Source organism: Protomyctophum parallelum (assembly GCF_964188405.1).
Source record: "Protomyctophum parallelum genome assembly, chromosome: 13".
Classification (NCBI taxonomy): domain Eukaryota; kingdom Metazoa; phylum Chordata; class Actinopteri; order Myctophiformes; family Myctophidae; genus Protomyctophum; species Protomyctophum parallelum.
The window spans coordinates 50,176,390-50,192,334 of record NC_139708.1 but is presented as its reverse complement, the minus strand read 5'-3'; the positions used below and the strand labels follow the sequence as shown (position 1 = coordinate 50,192,334).

The 15,945-nt window shown below is 46.7% G+C and overlaps 1 protein-coding gene across 1 annotated transcript in view; it reads left to right on the top strand.

The window, feature by feature from the left end:
* The window catches only part of myo15aa (myosin XVAa), a gene marked incomplete at its 3' end in the record, with an annotated part of 141,253 nt that overhangs the window by 82,893 nt on the left and 42,415 nt on the right, over window positions 1-15,945 (top strand). Inside the window, 7 exon segments of the mRNA XM_083779210.1 lie at window positions 1,001-1,079; window positions 1,228-1,357; window positions 2,762-2,877; window positions 4,310-4,369; window positions 5,354-5,429; window positions 6,989-7,104; window positions 9,489-9,607. Coding sequence (XP_083635336.1) covers window positions 1,001-1,079; window positions 1,228-1,357; window positions 2,762-2,877; window positions 4,310-4,369; window positions 5,354-5,429; window positions 6,989-7,104; window positions 9,489-9,607 — 696 coding nt within the window.

The window sequence follows — 15,945 nt, the reverse complement described above, 5'->3', positions numbered from 1 at the left end:
CGGAAATGAATCCCAATGCATTTTTCCCATAGGCATTTCTTAAGGGGGGACCACTATAGTTCCACACTCAATCCAGAGGGCCACTATAGTTTCACACTCACTCCAGAGGGCCACTATAGTTCCACACTCACTCCAGAGGGCCACTATAGTTCCACACTCACTCCAGAGGGGCCACTATAGTTCCACACTCACTCCAGAGGGGCCACTATAGTTCCACACTCACTCCAGAGGGCCACTATAGTTCCACACTCACTCCAGAGGGGCCACTATAGTTCCACACTCACTCCAGAGGGCCACTATAGTTCCACACTCACTCCAGAGGGCCACTATAGTTCCACACTCACTCCAGAGGGGCCACTATAGTTCCACACTCACTCCAGAGGGGCCACTATAGTTCCACACTCACTCCAGAGGGCCACTATAGTATATATAGCATTAAGTATAGGGGGTATTTGTCAGGGGAATATGTATTACAATAGAAACACAGAACCTTGTGAAGGCATTTTTATTAGATAATTTTAATTTTTTATTCCACGATTTGTATGACCCAATTTTCACCCAGTGTCAATTATCTAATGTAATCCTGGGCGCTATACACTCCCTCTGCCAACCTGGGGAGAGCAACGGACTGACCTCATGCTGCCTTCACTGCATGAGGAGTCTAAGCCGCTTCTTTTTACCTGGCCGGAGGGAGTTTCCCTGGTTGGACATATAGCGCGTGGAAGGAACACGTTATTCCAACCAGTTCCTTTCCCCTCCATCAGGCGCCCCGGCTGGCCAGGGGGAGGCAGTTTAGAGACCAGGATTACTGCATGTTTTATTGCTTTTGTGAAGGCAGTTGACTCACAGTCATAAAGTCCTCCCAGTCCCAGTAGATAGTATATGCATCAACGTGTGCATGTACGTGTGTGTGTGTGTGTGTGTGTGTGTGTGTGTGTGTGTGTGTGTGTGTGTGTGTGTGTGTGTGTGTGTGCGTGCGTGCGTGCGTGCGTGCGTGTAGGTTTGTGAAGAAGCCAGACCCTCATGATGAAGCCATGGAGATCCTTAAAGACCAGATGGCCAACCCGCCATCACCACAGGTGCACACACACACACACACACACGCACGCACGCACGCACGCACGCACGCACGCACGCACGCACGCACACGCACACACATACATGCGCACACACACACACACACACACTGCATCTGCTTCTCTGACTGTCTCCATTTGGACCACTCAGAGGAAGCCCCCGTCCGCCGCACCCCCGGCCCGCTCCAGGGAAGAGGGAGGGGCTAGGAGGGGGAGCAAGATCACCAGATCCCGCCCCTTAGGCCCCGCCCTGCCTCACACAAGCCCCACCCCTGAACCAGGTGAGCAGCATGTCGGCCCCGCTCCTGAACCAGGTGAGCAGCATGTCGGCCCCGCCCCTGAACCAGGTGAGCAGCATGTCGGCCCCGCCCCTGAACCAGGTGAGCAGCATGTCAGCCCCGCCCCTGAACCAGGTGAGCAGCATGTCGGCCCCGCCCCTGAACCAGGTGAGCAGCATGTCGGCCCCGCCCCTGAACCAGGTGAGCAGCATGTCGGCCCCGCCCCTGAACCAGGTGAGCAACATGTCGGCCCCCGCCCCTGAACCAGGTGAGCAGCATGTCGGCCCCGCCCCTGAACCAGGTGAGCAGCATGTCGGCCCCGCCCCTGAACCAGGTGAGCAGCATGTCGGCCCCGCCCCTGAACCAGGTGAGCAGCATGTCGGCCCCGCCCCTGAACCAGGTGAGCAGCATGTCGGCCCCGCCCCTGAACCAGGTGAGCAGCATGTCGGCCCCGCCCCTGAACCAGGTGAGCAGCATGTCGGCCCCGCCCCTGAACCAGGTGAGCAACATGTCGGCCCCCGCCCCTGAACCAGGTGAGCAGCATGTCGGCCCCGCCCCTGAACCAGGCGAACAGCATGTCACATCAAAGACTTCAGTAATAATGTCTGTTCCAGATATTTCATTACAGCATTCACACCACTCACTGTGTTGGGAGATTGTAGGCTAGATGAGTTTAATTTTTTTTATTTCTGTCTCTGAATATGTTTTAAAGTATAACATATTGAAAGTTATTTCATTTTTATGTCTTTATTTTATATATATTTTATGGAGGGACAGACAGTAGGCTGACAGGAAATGGGGAGAGAGATGGGGGGGGGGGGGGAAGACATGCAGTAAAGGCCGTTGGGATCGGGAGTCGAACCCGCGGCACACTGCCAGACTGGGTTATACCAGCCAAGGTGCCTGGACCGCTGAGCCACGGCCCCAGGCCACATATTGAAGTTTTTAAACTATAGCCTCGGCGTAGCCAGCCTTCATCATGCCTCTGCAGCACATTGCCCCGCCCCCCAGGCAGGTTAAGTCTGGCTCCTCTCGAGTGTGACAAATACTGAGAGGGGCGAAACTAATATCCACGCAGTGATATTTAGTAGCGCTACGTGAATAGATTAGTATATATTAGTATATATTAGTGATATTAGTAGCGCTTATGTGAATAGACCAAACATGTATAAATCCAAAGCATTTGGGATGTGCAAATTTCCAAATTATATAAGAAATTAACCGAAATGACTTCATATCGTATGCATCATATTGCACATGCGTCTCTCTCTCTGTGTGTGTGTGTGCGCGCGCGTGTGTGTGTGTGTGTGTGTGTGTGTGTGTGTGTGTGTGTGTGTGTGTGCATGTGTGCGTGTGTGCGTGCGTGCCTGTGTGCGTGTGCGTGTGTGCCTGCGTGCGTGTTTCCAGTCTCCAGAGAGCTGCCGATAGAGGAGGAGAGCATTCAGACTCAGCTTCACAGCAGGACCAGTGATGACCACTACACCTACACCAACGTGCCATGGAAGCTCTACCTCAGGAAGGAGGTGAGTTCTGATGACCACTACACCTACACCAACGTGCCCTGGAAGCTCTACCTCAGGAAGGAGGTGAGTTCTGATGACCACTACACCTACACCAACGTGCCCTGGAAGCTCTACCTCAGGAAGGAGGTGAGTTCTGATGACCATTAAACCTACACCAACGTGCCCTGGAAGCTCTACCTCAGGAAGGAGGTGAGTTCTGATGACCACTACACCTACACCAACGAGCCCTGGAAGCTCTACCTCAGGAAGGAGGTGAGTTCTGATGGCCACTACACCTACACCAACGTGCCCTGGAAGCTCTACCTCAGGAAGGAGGTGAGTTCTGATGACCACTACACCTACACCAACGTGCCCTGGAAGCTCTACCTCAGGAAGGAGGTGAGTTCTGATGACCACTACACCTACACCAACGTGCCCTGGAAGCTCTACCCCAGGAAGGAGGTGAGTTCTGATGACCACTACACCTACACCAACGTGCCCTGGAAGCTCTACCTCAGGAAGGAGGTGAGTTCTGATGACCACTACACCTACACCAACGTGCCCTGGAAGCTCTACCTCAGGAAGGAGGTGAGTTCTGATGACCACTACACCTACACCAACGTGCCCTGGAAGCTCTACCTCAGGAACTCCCAATCTTCCGCCATAGTCTGAAAACCCACCTTTTCAGACTCCATCATGGCCCTTAGATAGCATTTCTGTAGACATTTGATACAGACTTATAGCATGTTATGTAGACAGCACTAAAATTGCATTGTATATAGTCATAGCACGTCATAGTACATATGTATAGCATAGTAGTATATATGTATAGTTTATAGTATAGCTTCATTATAATAGCAGAGCTGCCAACCTGCACACATTTTGTGTACCAACCACGCAATTCTAGGTGTCTATACGCCTAGAATTGCGTGGTTGGTACACAAAATGTGTGCAGGTTGGCAGCTCTGTAATAGATATTCCACTGTTCTTAGCTTACGCATGTTTCTTGATAAATGTTTTTATGTGATGTATTCCCATGCTTTTTTGTTCTTGCTTAATGTAAGTCGCTCTGGATTAAGAGCGTCTGATAAATGCCTAAATTGTAAATTGTAAATTGTAACTCACACACACACACACACACACATCACTTTATTACACAGGCATACACACACACACACACACACACACACACACACACACACACACACACACACACACACACACACACACACACATAGTCACCGACACACGCACGCACACAGGAACACACTCTACAAGTTCAATATAGTACAGTACATGCAATTAATCAAGAAGCACTTATTACAGTACATTAAGATATCAATCTCCTGACTTGCAATGTTCATTGTTTATCGATGTGATGAGCTCATACAGTAGAGCAGAGCATTTGTGATGGTGTAATGTATATATGGATGATGTAATGCTGCGTTTTCAGGTGTTTTACCCTAAAGAAACCTTCACCAATCCCCTCATACTGGACCTGCTGTTCAAACAGGTCAGTAACGGATTATTGAGTCCATCATTCCAACGTGCTTGTGATAAGTACAGTCAACTATTTGCACAAATCGTAACCATTTTGATTTTGTGTATGTACAGTATGTGGGGCAAATAATATGGCTTCAGGCTAGGTTTAGGTTTATTTATTTAGCGCGTAGTACAAAAAATAGACAATAACATATCAAAGAACAAAAATACAATGCAAAGGAAGGGAAGAAGCCAGAAGGCTTATTTGGAATCCTTTCCTGTAGGAAGAGGACATTGGATTAAACAGATTAAAAGTTCATAAAGAACAGTACAAAAGTCTACAAGTTGGCAAAGGGTTGCAGCTGTGCAATAAAGAAATAAAAACACAGACGGAAATAAACAATACAACAACAAACACACAAAAGAAAATATAACACATCAAAGTAAAATGTTGCGTCCACTGTGTGTGAATGCAAGTGATTATTGTTATAATGTTTGGTCTGAAAATGCAGGTTTTTGAACACACATGGTAACCATCAATGATCAGTAGCAGGAAGGAAATGGCAATTATAATAGGTGTACCAAAATGCTTGTGCGTAGATTCACCAGTGACACCTTCTCTGAGGCCTGCAATATAGGGATGCACCGAAAGGGAAAATCTTGGCCGAAACCGAATATAGGAAACAGTTGTTTTTCCTACCATTGCTGTCATGGCCGTACCTTAAAGCTACCTGATTTATTAGTCAGTTAGTTAGTTAGTTAGTTTATTAGTTGGTTATGGCAAAACTTAACTTAAATAATAATCACTATTATGGGTCCATAAAACATGTACTCAGCTCTTTTGAATGCATTAATTGCATGCACTATTCGGTGATATATTTTCTGCCTATTCGGGCCCGAAACCGAATAGGCCGAAAATGCATTTTTAGCCATTTTCTGCCGAATATTTTCTGCGGCTGAATATTCGGTGCATCACTAGCCTGCATTCATTCATTCATTCATTCATTTTGTGTAGATACACCATGACACCTTCTCTGAGGCCTGCATTCGCATCACCCAGGAGGAGAAGCAGACGATGAAAGCTCTCTTCGGTAGGAATGAAGGAGTTGACGTGAGATGAGTGTTTTTGTCTTAGTGGTGTTTTCACAATGAAATGACTCTGTTCAGTGGCGAGGGGCAGGTGCTCAAGTGAAAAAAGGGCACCTTGTGCAGCGTGTGGAACCCGGCCGGTTGCCTTAACCCATTTTGCGCGGGAACCCCTTTTGGTGTTAGCATTACGTTCTGCTTTAGCTATTGAAAAATAGCAGATCTACAAGCTCATAGCGCGCCACCGAGTGGCGCGCTACGAGCTTGTAGGTCTGCTATTTTTGAAAAATCGAAGAACCACTGACATAGAAACATGGCTTTTTCTGAAAACTGTCGGTATGTAGAAGACATTTTTATAATCTGATCTCAGGTCATAATGGGTTAAGGGGCACATTTGTCCAGAGGGATAAGGGCAGGGGTTGCTAGAGCACCCCCTAGTGTCTATCTGTGCACACCACTGACTGTTCCGTTGAGGGCCGGCTGATTTCTAACTATATTTATATGAGATTATAAATCATTGTTTCACCTGTATATCAAGGGCGTGTGACTCACTTGCCCAGTCGTCATCAGTCACGTGATGTGACGACTGGGATAAAAAGGGAGTTGTCTCATATTGGCGATTATCACCTGATGAAGGCCGTTCGTTCACGGCCGAAACGTTGTGTCTTATTTATGGTGTTTTGGATAAAAAGCAAACACCTTTGGAGCAGACCTGTGTGGACAGGTCTGTGGACAGGTCTGTGTGCACAGGTCTGTGTGGACAGGTCTGTGGACAGGTCTGTGTGGACAGGTCTGTGGACAGGTCTGTGGACAGGTCTGTGTGGACAGGTCTGTGGACAGGTCTGTGTGGACAGGTCTGTGTGGACAGGTCTGTGGACAGGTCTGTGTGGACAGGTCTGTGGACAGGTCTGTGGACAGGTCTGTGTGGACAGGTCTGTGTGGACAGGTCTGTGTGGACAGGTCTGTGTGGACAGGTCTGTGTGGACAGGTCTGTGGACTCTCTTCTCTTCACTGTACTTACCTTTAGTCCAGCACCAACCAGACAGGAACTTGATGTGCGCTATAGCCACCTACTTTTTATACTATGTATGTCAATGGCAACACACACACACACACACACACACTGTACACACACACACACACACACACACACACTCACACACACACACACACAGGCTGCAAACGGCGCACGTCAAAACAGCCGCCTCCATTATTTTCAATGGACATGCTCCACACAGACGCTCCGATGCGTCACTGACGCTGTTCTTTGGCTTTAGACTTCATTGATAGTTACAGTGAAGATGGACAGGAAAGAGGGAGGGAGAGAAGGGAGAGAAGCTCGAGCTTGTAGGTCTGCTATTTTTGAAAAATCGAAGAACCACTGACATAGAAACATGGCTTTTTCAGAAAACTGTCAGGATGTAGAAGACATTTTTAGAATCTGATCTCAGGTCTGAATGGGTTAAAACTATTCAAGACTGTATGACTGAAACTGAAATCAAAATGTGCTGTCAAAAGCAACCCTGGTGGTCTGAATGGTAACCTCCCCCCCCCCCTCTGACAGCGGAGAACAGGGTGGACCAGGTCGTTGGGACGCTGGACGAGACGGTGAAAAGGAAAGCCGTCACCTTGGCCAGAGACTCCTGGGAGATCTACTTCTCTCGGCTGTTCCCCGCCTCTGTGAGTCATGGGTCTGTTTCTTCTTTTTTTTTTTTATAATATTTGTTTTATTTGGCAAAAAGCAATACATTATAGAATAGCATTTTTTCATAGGACACAAGTGCAATTCCCAAGATTTTATCTTTCCCACCCCCTCTTCCCTCCCTCATCATCCCCCCTCCAAGTGGCTCCATCTCCAATGTCTCTGTATAGTCCTTTTTCTTTAGATGAGCTACATATGACATCAAGTCCACATTTAAATAGGGACAACAGGGCAATATCACTTTAGAATGTACATTTCAGAAGGATGAAAAGAAAAGAGTGGGCAGAAAAAGAAAAAGACAAAAAAAACAACAACCAAATAAACGAAAGTATTTACATTATCGCTGAGGGGGACAAAAACAATACAGCTTTAGTCTTCGACCATGAGAGAAGGAAAGGTGTCTTAAACATTTTCTACAATCATAAAGCAGGCAAAGGACCAGTGAGATCACGCGAAGTCCACTCTCGGAGGGGGCAATGTGCACTATCCAGTTGTTCCAAATTTGGTAGAAATTGTCTAATCTAGTTCTTATGTATATACATGTATGTTTAATTTTTCCATTTTGAAAATATCCAGGACTATCATGGGTCTGTTGACATGACATGATGTCCATGATGTCTATGACATCATGGCTTCTGCTTTATCAAACAGTGACAAAAAATCACACCAGTGTGAACCAAGTGGTGCAACTCCCATCTATTGGTTCTCTGTATCGTTCCAATTTGTATCATTCCAATTTCTTCTCTGTATCGTTTCAATTTCTTCTCTGTATCGTTTGCGTCCAGCATGTGGCCATGTCACATACTTCTCTCGTTCCAATTTCACGCATGCGCACACCACTCATGCTCATGGGTACACACACACACACACACACACACACAAACAGGCACACGGACATTGTAAGCTGGATGTAGAAGTGGTTGCACCACTTAAAAAGGAAAGGGAAGGAAAGGGAAGCTTGACTAAAACATTATGGCAATGCATGATTGCAGGTATAGGCGGCGGCGACCTGTATGCAAAGAAAAGTATGTGTTCAAAAAAATGTTTGTAGATGCTTAAGTGGTTTACTCTGAGTGTAATGATTCTGAATCTTACTGTTTAGGATGCATTAACTGCAGGTTGAGCCACCCAAGGACCTGTCTACATGTCGAAGTGTCCTTGGGCAAAGACACTGAACCCCAAATTGCTCCCGATGTGCTGGTTGGTGCCTTGCATGGCTTCCGCCGCAATCGGTGTATGAATGTGTGTGTGAATGGGTGAATGTAATGCACAATCTATGTATAGCGCCTTGGATAAAGGCGCTATATAAATGCACCATTTACCATTTACATTGGCTGATAAAGGCTGTGCAGAAATATGCAGTAATTCTCCAACTTACCTGCAAAAACTCTGGGCATGTCATAATAGACAAACTTGGGGCACTTGGTGGCACAGCTAGAAGGTCCTGGGTTCGATTCTCTCTGGGGACGCTGTGGGTGCTGTGTCCCCTAGGGTAGGTACCCTCACATGTTCTCCCCGTGTCCCCTAGGGTAGGTACCCTCACATGTTCTCCCCGTGTCCCCTAGGGTAGGTACCCACACATGTTCTCCCCGTGTCCCCTATAGGGTAGGTACCCACACATGTTCTCCCCGTGTCCCCTATAGCGTAGGTACCCTCACATGTTCTCCCCGTGTCCCCTAGGGTAGGTACCCTCACATGTTCTCCCCGTGTCCCCTAGGGTAGGTACCCACACATGTTCTCCCCGTGTCCCCCTAGGGTAGGTACCCTCACAAAAAACATGCCGTAATCTTGATGGAGGGGAAAGGAGCTCCCCCCTCTGACAGGTGAAAAGAAGCAGCTTGGACTCCTCATGCATAGAAGGAAGCATGACGTCATTCCCCCAGGTTGGGTGGCAGCGAAGATAAAACATAATAGACAAACTTTCGACGAAATTAGATTGGCTATTGTCGACAAAGAGATTTGGTGTAGAGAGAACATGAGGGGGCCGAGGATAGACCCCTGGCTATGGGAACATGAGGGGGGCCGAGGATAGACCCCTGGCTATGGGAACATGAGGGGGGCCGAGGATAGACCCCTGGCTGGGAACCCTGGTTAACAAAACCCAATGCTGAAATTGTACATGCTGCATATTTTCATGTTTGCTTTTCTGTGTGTGTGTGTCTTCCTTTTCTGTGTGTGTGTGTGTGTGTGTGTGTGTGTGTGTGTGTGTGTGTGTGTGTGTGTGTGTGTGTGTGTGTGTGTGTGTGTGTGTGTGTGTGTGTGTGTGTGTGTGTGTGTGTGTGTGTGTGTGTGTGTGTGTGTGTGTGTGTGTGTGTGCGTGTGCGTTTGTGCATGTGTGCGTGTGTGCGTGCGTGTTTTCCAGGGCAGTGTGGGGACCGGTGTGCAGGTACTATCTGTGTCTCATAAAGGAATCAAGCTGTTGAAGATGGTGAGAAGCAGCACCGCTGCACCCGACTACTTCAGGGTGCTGAGACCCTACAGGTCTGTGACGTATACGCTGATGACGTAACTATGTGGGTGCTGAGACCCTACAGGTCTGTGACGTATACGCTGATGACGTAACTATGTGGGTGCTGAGACCCTACAGGTCTGTGACGTATACGCTGATGACGTAACTATGTGGGTGCTGAGACCCTACAGGTCTGTGACGTATACGCTGATGACGTAACTATGTGGTTGCTGAGACCCTACAGGTCTGTGACGTATTGGCTGATGACGTAACTATGTCTGTTTATCTAAAAAAAGTGACGTAAATGACGTAACCAATTGACCTATAGCTAAGCCCCTCCCCAAACTGCTATGGTCCAATCACAGCTAAGCATGACATGGTTTAGACTCTAAACCATGCTATGCTTAGCTGTGATTGGGGTGTCAAACTGGTGATCCGTGGGCCGCATGCGGCCCAGGGAGAGGTCCAATGCGGCCCTCGAGATGATTTTCAAAAAGGAAACAACGCTGCTACTCCCCCTCCCCCACCTGCCCCGCTAATGGCCCAGCTGTAGACGGCTTTGTCTCTGCCCAGGTACGGAATGTTGTCACTAATGGGCTCGTTAACTCGTCTATTCAACTACTAGTTGAGTTGTTGTGTTGTCTCCTCACACTCTGATACAGCAGGACATGGAGAGGCTAACCATAGCTGTTACAGCTCAGTAGAGTTTCATTTCCCTTACCAAGTGAGGAATAATAGTATACTTACACACGATAGTCAAAGCAAAGAGATGCAAAGTGTCAGATTTCAAGGTGGATACATGTCAATATGCCATTTTGGATATTTTTGATGAAATAATGATTTTTTACTATTTTTGAGTGGTTTATTGGGTCTTTTTTCCACCTCTCATACCAAACGTCTTGTAGCCTACAACTGTAATACAAATAAAGTCAATTTATGTCAATAAACAGTCTAGAAAACAAAGCAAAAGAAAAGTATCAAGTAGTGTAAGTCAACCCACGTGAGCTGCAACTGGCCGCGGCCCTCATCAAGTCACCTTTCGCGCAATGTGGTCCTTGCCCCAAAATGAGTTTGACACCCCTGGCTTTAGAGTCTAAACTATTGGTGGAGTGGTTTGTCTAAACTTTAGACAAACCACTCCACCAATAGCTTTCCTATAATTATGATAAAACATTGTTTAAAAAAAAGAAATGTCACAGACATATTTTTCCAGTGCATATGGCAGGCCTTGTTGACGGATTTGGAAGAGATCTGGTTCCAAAAATGAACCAGTATTTAATGTGTAAAATCCATGATTATTTACATTGGAATGAATGAGCCTGGCTGGAAAGTGTCCAAGTGGGAGTGTCTAAGTAGGACAACTTGACAACTGACAAGAGTCAGAGATAAGTTGCGCACTCTGCTCGCGCACAAGTAGGCAATTCATGGCCAACTTGTGTGCAAAGCGCAAGTTGGCAGCTCGACAGTTTTTATTTCCTATGCTCTATGATTTTCAACTGATTGTGAACCAGGGACCACCACCCTGACTTAGAATCAACCTGGGGACCACTGTAGCATTGGGTGGGGAATCTGGGGATATGGGCTAAAGATGAATGCTTTTGTAACACTTGCTGCATCCCGTGTTTAATATACATTCCACTGTTTCTCAAGCAATGGTCCATTGACTACTAATAATTTCCTAATGATAATAATGACTCAACCAGACAATCCGCTGCACTTCCCCCCCCTCTTGAGATTCTAACTCCTTTTTTCTGTTGAATTTCTTGACCTCCAATTTGGTCAGGGACCACATGCAATACTTCCAGGGACCACCAGTGGTCCACGGACCACCTGTTGAAAAACCCCTGCTCTAGAATATTTCCTATATCCCTCTAAGACCCAGCGTTGCTTTTTAGCAACAATTTTATTTTATTTAATTACTAAATTATTATAATTTTTTTCTGTTCTTTTTTCACCTAAACGTCATCAGTGATGTTCATTGCAATGCCATTTCAATGCCATTGGTCATGATATTTGCATATAAATACCCCCCACAGAGGCTGAAATTCACACAAATTAAAAATGTCTGGACTCTGTGCGATTTTGAAATTCTTTTTAACCTAAGACTTTTGACCTTTACCCTAATAAAAGTAGGTACAATAATTGTAATATATGTTTTTTTGTGATCATTAGAATGTCTAGAACATGTTTTATTCATTATTGTGAAAGATATCCCCCAAATGTAAATTTTTAATTTATTATATTATATAATTATTATAAACTTTCCATCAAACTTTTATTTTTTATTTTTTTTAACATATGTTTTAGTGTCAGTCCTAGTAGTACAAAGTAGTAGTAAGGTTGAAATCTATTTTTTGCAAGTAGAAATTAATGCGGGTGTTAGAGGGATATTCTATAGTGTAGATTCTTGTGCCAATGGAGAATATGCCAGAAATCATAATGTAGGCTATTTTCGTCCAACACAAATCCCATTGATAAGAGCACCCCTCATACGGGTGTGATAATCGCAATCATGTGGTTAGTTGGCGGAATCGTTTAAATTCATCTGTAATGTATAAAAATGTATGATCTACAAGCTCACAATAGGTCGTGAAGTAACTCACAATAACACTTTGTGAGCTTGTAGACCAGCTATTGTAGCTGTTTATGAGGGGTGTACGGTATGTCCAGCTTTTGGTGTATTATGTATTAAACCAGTTTTTTTTGTCCCGACAAAAACATTAACCCATTTTGGGGCGGGAACCCCTTTTGGTGTTGGCATTACGTTATGCTTTAGCTATTGAAAAATAGCAGATCTACAAGCTCGTAGCGCGCCACCGAGTGGCGCGCTACGAGCTTGTAGGTCTGCTATTTTTGGAAATCGAAGAACGACTGACACAGAAACATAGGTTTTTCAGAAAACTGTCAGGATGTAGAAGACATTTTTTTAATCTGATCTCAGGTCAGAATGAAAACTGTCAGGATGTAGAAGACATTTTTTTAATCTGATCTCAGGTCAGAATGGGTTAAAGGACAATGAACGGACAATTTAGAGTGTTTGCGTAACACAAACGTTGATGAAGGAATTGTGATTGGCCGGAATGAGATGGTGTACGATGATAAGAGCGCCCCTCACTTCACACGGGTGTGATTTCTTTTGACAGCTTTTGTCCTCACACGTCTCAATATTTGCCATTGACGATGAAAGGAGAAATTAGGTCAAAATTCCTCCAAATATGACACATTTTAACATCAAAACATTCACATGGGAGCACTTGGCCAATAAGGGCGCTTAAGCACTTGGCCAGAAGATATGAACGCTCTACTGATTGGCCAATATGAGATGATGCATGATGATGTACGGTGGACTATTCCTCGCTTCTCCGATGGCGTCAGTGAGATCAAGGCAACAACACTTGCAATTTCCCCAAATTGCACCTTTCTAGATGTTGTCATTGGTTGTTGCTGGTGGTAGTCATGGCTGCCAGTTCCCACCTGATGTTGTGTGGGAGTTCTGACTGCTCCAGACCGTGTTGAATAACTGCTAGCTTGCATAATGTCTTGAGACTAGGACTGAAGTCTAGGACATACAGGTCATTCAGTAGAACGAGTTGGGTTCTGTTTCTACCTCTGTATCCTATTCCTCCTAAGATAACAATACGATCTCCCATCATGCAACAGCACATGTCAGACATCCCTGAACGTGGGCCGTTTCCCTTGAGCTCAACCTTCTTCCAGCAGAAGGTCTCTGGACTGAATTTCCACAGATCATTGAAGTCCTGGTTATAGTTGAGGCAAACAAATATGTACAACTCTCCATTGTAGGTAAAGGGCAAGGCTGAATGATAGTAGCGTCTTTCTGGTAGAAGCTGTCTAGAAGGTGTGTGGATCCAGAGATTGGTCTCTATGTCAAACACTCTGAAGGTGTTGTAGCACAAACTTCCCATCCATCCTCCAAATACAAACATCTTTGTCCCGATGATGGTAGCAGAGTGACGGTCTGAAGCAGGAGGTGGAATTCCTCTGGCGTTGATAAAAGACCAGACCATTGTGGTGGTGTCCAACTTGTAAGTGTCATTAGTGCTTCCAGTCCTGGCACATCCTCCATGAATATACATGACCTTCCCAAAGACACAGGCTGAGTGGTGACTCCTCCCCTTTGGAACAGTCCCAGAAACCTGTGGTTTGAACCATCTGTGGGCGTCAACGTCGAATGTATAAAGGACATTGCCGTAAGGATACCCTCCCCATATGTAGACGATATCTCCTACCAACGCAGCCGTGTAGCGCCAGCGTTCTCCTCTTCCAGGTGTCACTGGGGTCAACTCCTCCCAGCGCAGAGACACTGAGTTGAAGACGTGCACATCAAACCATCGCTGACCATCGCTGCTGTCGTATGTGGAACGCGTAAAGGAATAAAGCCGTCGTCCAACCGCTACAGCTGGACCACCGGGGTCCTCTCCCCCGTTCTCTCTGGACACTGTCCAGTGAAGCATCGAAGAGTTTTCTGTCTCCCTCTAGTCCTCTATGTCTTCACCAGAACAACAACTTATCTCCCCATGCAGCATCTTATATAGACTTTCATGTCAATATTAAGCCCCTATAAATATGGGAATGCCCATATATGGAGATCCCTGATGTCATTAATGTTGACCAGCAACTCTACATCTCACCTCAAACCTCAAACCCTTAGGTCTCCATAAATGGAAATGACCTGTTCTGACATTCCATTATGTTAATCCTTCCCCATCCATCCTTCCTCTTCGATGTCTCCCTTTTGACTGATACCTGTCCATTTAAACTCTAGACGGGCCGGCCCCAAAGTTATTAGTGAAGCCGCGCCTGGCAGCCGGTAAAAACAACAGTCACATGTCAAAGCGCCTGCACTCGCCCAGCAGTCTGCCGTCACCCAGGCGGATATGCTGATATGACCCCCCATGTCGTGCCCGCAACCTCACCCTTCGCTTCTCGCCCTCAGGCGTCTTACTGGTATAGACTACAACCAGAGCCCTCAGGCGTCTTACTGGTATAGACTCCAACCAGAGCCCTCAGTCAGGCGTCTTACTGGTATAGACTCCAACCAGAGCCCTCAGTCAGGCGTCTTACTGGTAGAGACTACAACCAGAGCCCTCAGGCGTCTTACTGGTATATAGACTACAACCAGAGCCCTCAGGCGTCTTACTGGTAGAGACTACAACCAGAGCCCTCAGGCGTCTTACTGGTATATAGACTACAACCAGAGCCATCAGGCGTCTTCCTGGTATAGACTACAACCAGAGCCCTCAGGCGTCTTACTGGTAGAGACTACAACCAGAGCCCTCAGGCGTCTTACTGGTTGCGAACGCAGTGAGCCACTTACTATGAGACCCTGCTGCTCATGTCTGTGTGTCTGTCCCGCTGTGACACCACCCGCCCGCCACCAGAGGGCGCAGCTGTAGCACACACACACACAGGGCGCAGCTGTAGCACACACACACACACACAACCACACACACACGAGCTGCGTTCGCTTCCCGCGTTTGCGCGTCTTACTTGTATAGACTACAACCAGAGCCCTCAGGCGTCTTACTGGTAGAGACTACAACCAGAGCCCTCAGGCGTCTTACTGGTAGAGACTACAACCAGAGCCCTCAGTCAGGCGTCTTACTGGTATAGACTACAACCAGAGCCCTCATGCGTCTTACTAGTAGAGACTACAACCAGAGCCCTCAGGCGTCTTACTAGTAGAGACTACAACCAGAGCCCTCATGCGTCTTACTAGTAGAGACTACAACCAGAGCCCTCAGGCGTCTTACTGGTATAGACTCCAACCAGAGCCCTCAGTCAGGCGTCTTACTGGTATAGACTACAACCAGAGCCCTCATGCGTCTTACTAGTAGAGACTACAACCAGAGCCCTCAGGCGTCTTACTAGTAGAGACTACAACCAGAGCCCTCAGGCGTCTTACTAGTAGAGACTACAACCAGAGCCCTCAGGCGTCTTACTGGTATAGACTACAACCAGAGCCCTCATGCGTCTTACTAGTATAGACTACAACCAGAGCCCTCAGGCGTCTTACTAGTAGAGACTACAACCAGAGCCCTCAGGCGTCTTACTAGTAGAGACTACAACCAGAGCCCTCATGCGTCTTACTAGTATAGACTACAACCAGAGCCCTCATGCGTCTTACTAGTATAGACTACAACCAGAGCCCTCAGTCAGGCGTCTTACTGGTATAGACTCCAACCAGAGCCCTCAGTCAGGCGTCTTACTGGTATAGACTCCAACCAGAGCCCTCAGGCGTCTTACTGGTATTCAGTATTTAAGTCCGACGTCATTTTGTAGTGCTACGTTACGTCCGGGTCCAAGTGGCACCAGCTCCCGTCCGCATCTCATTGTAAATTGAATATCT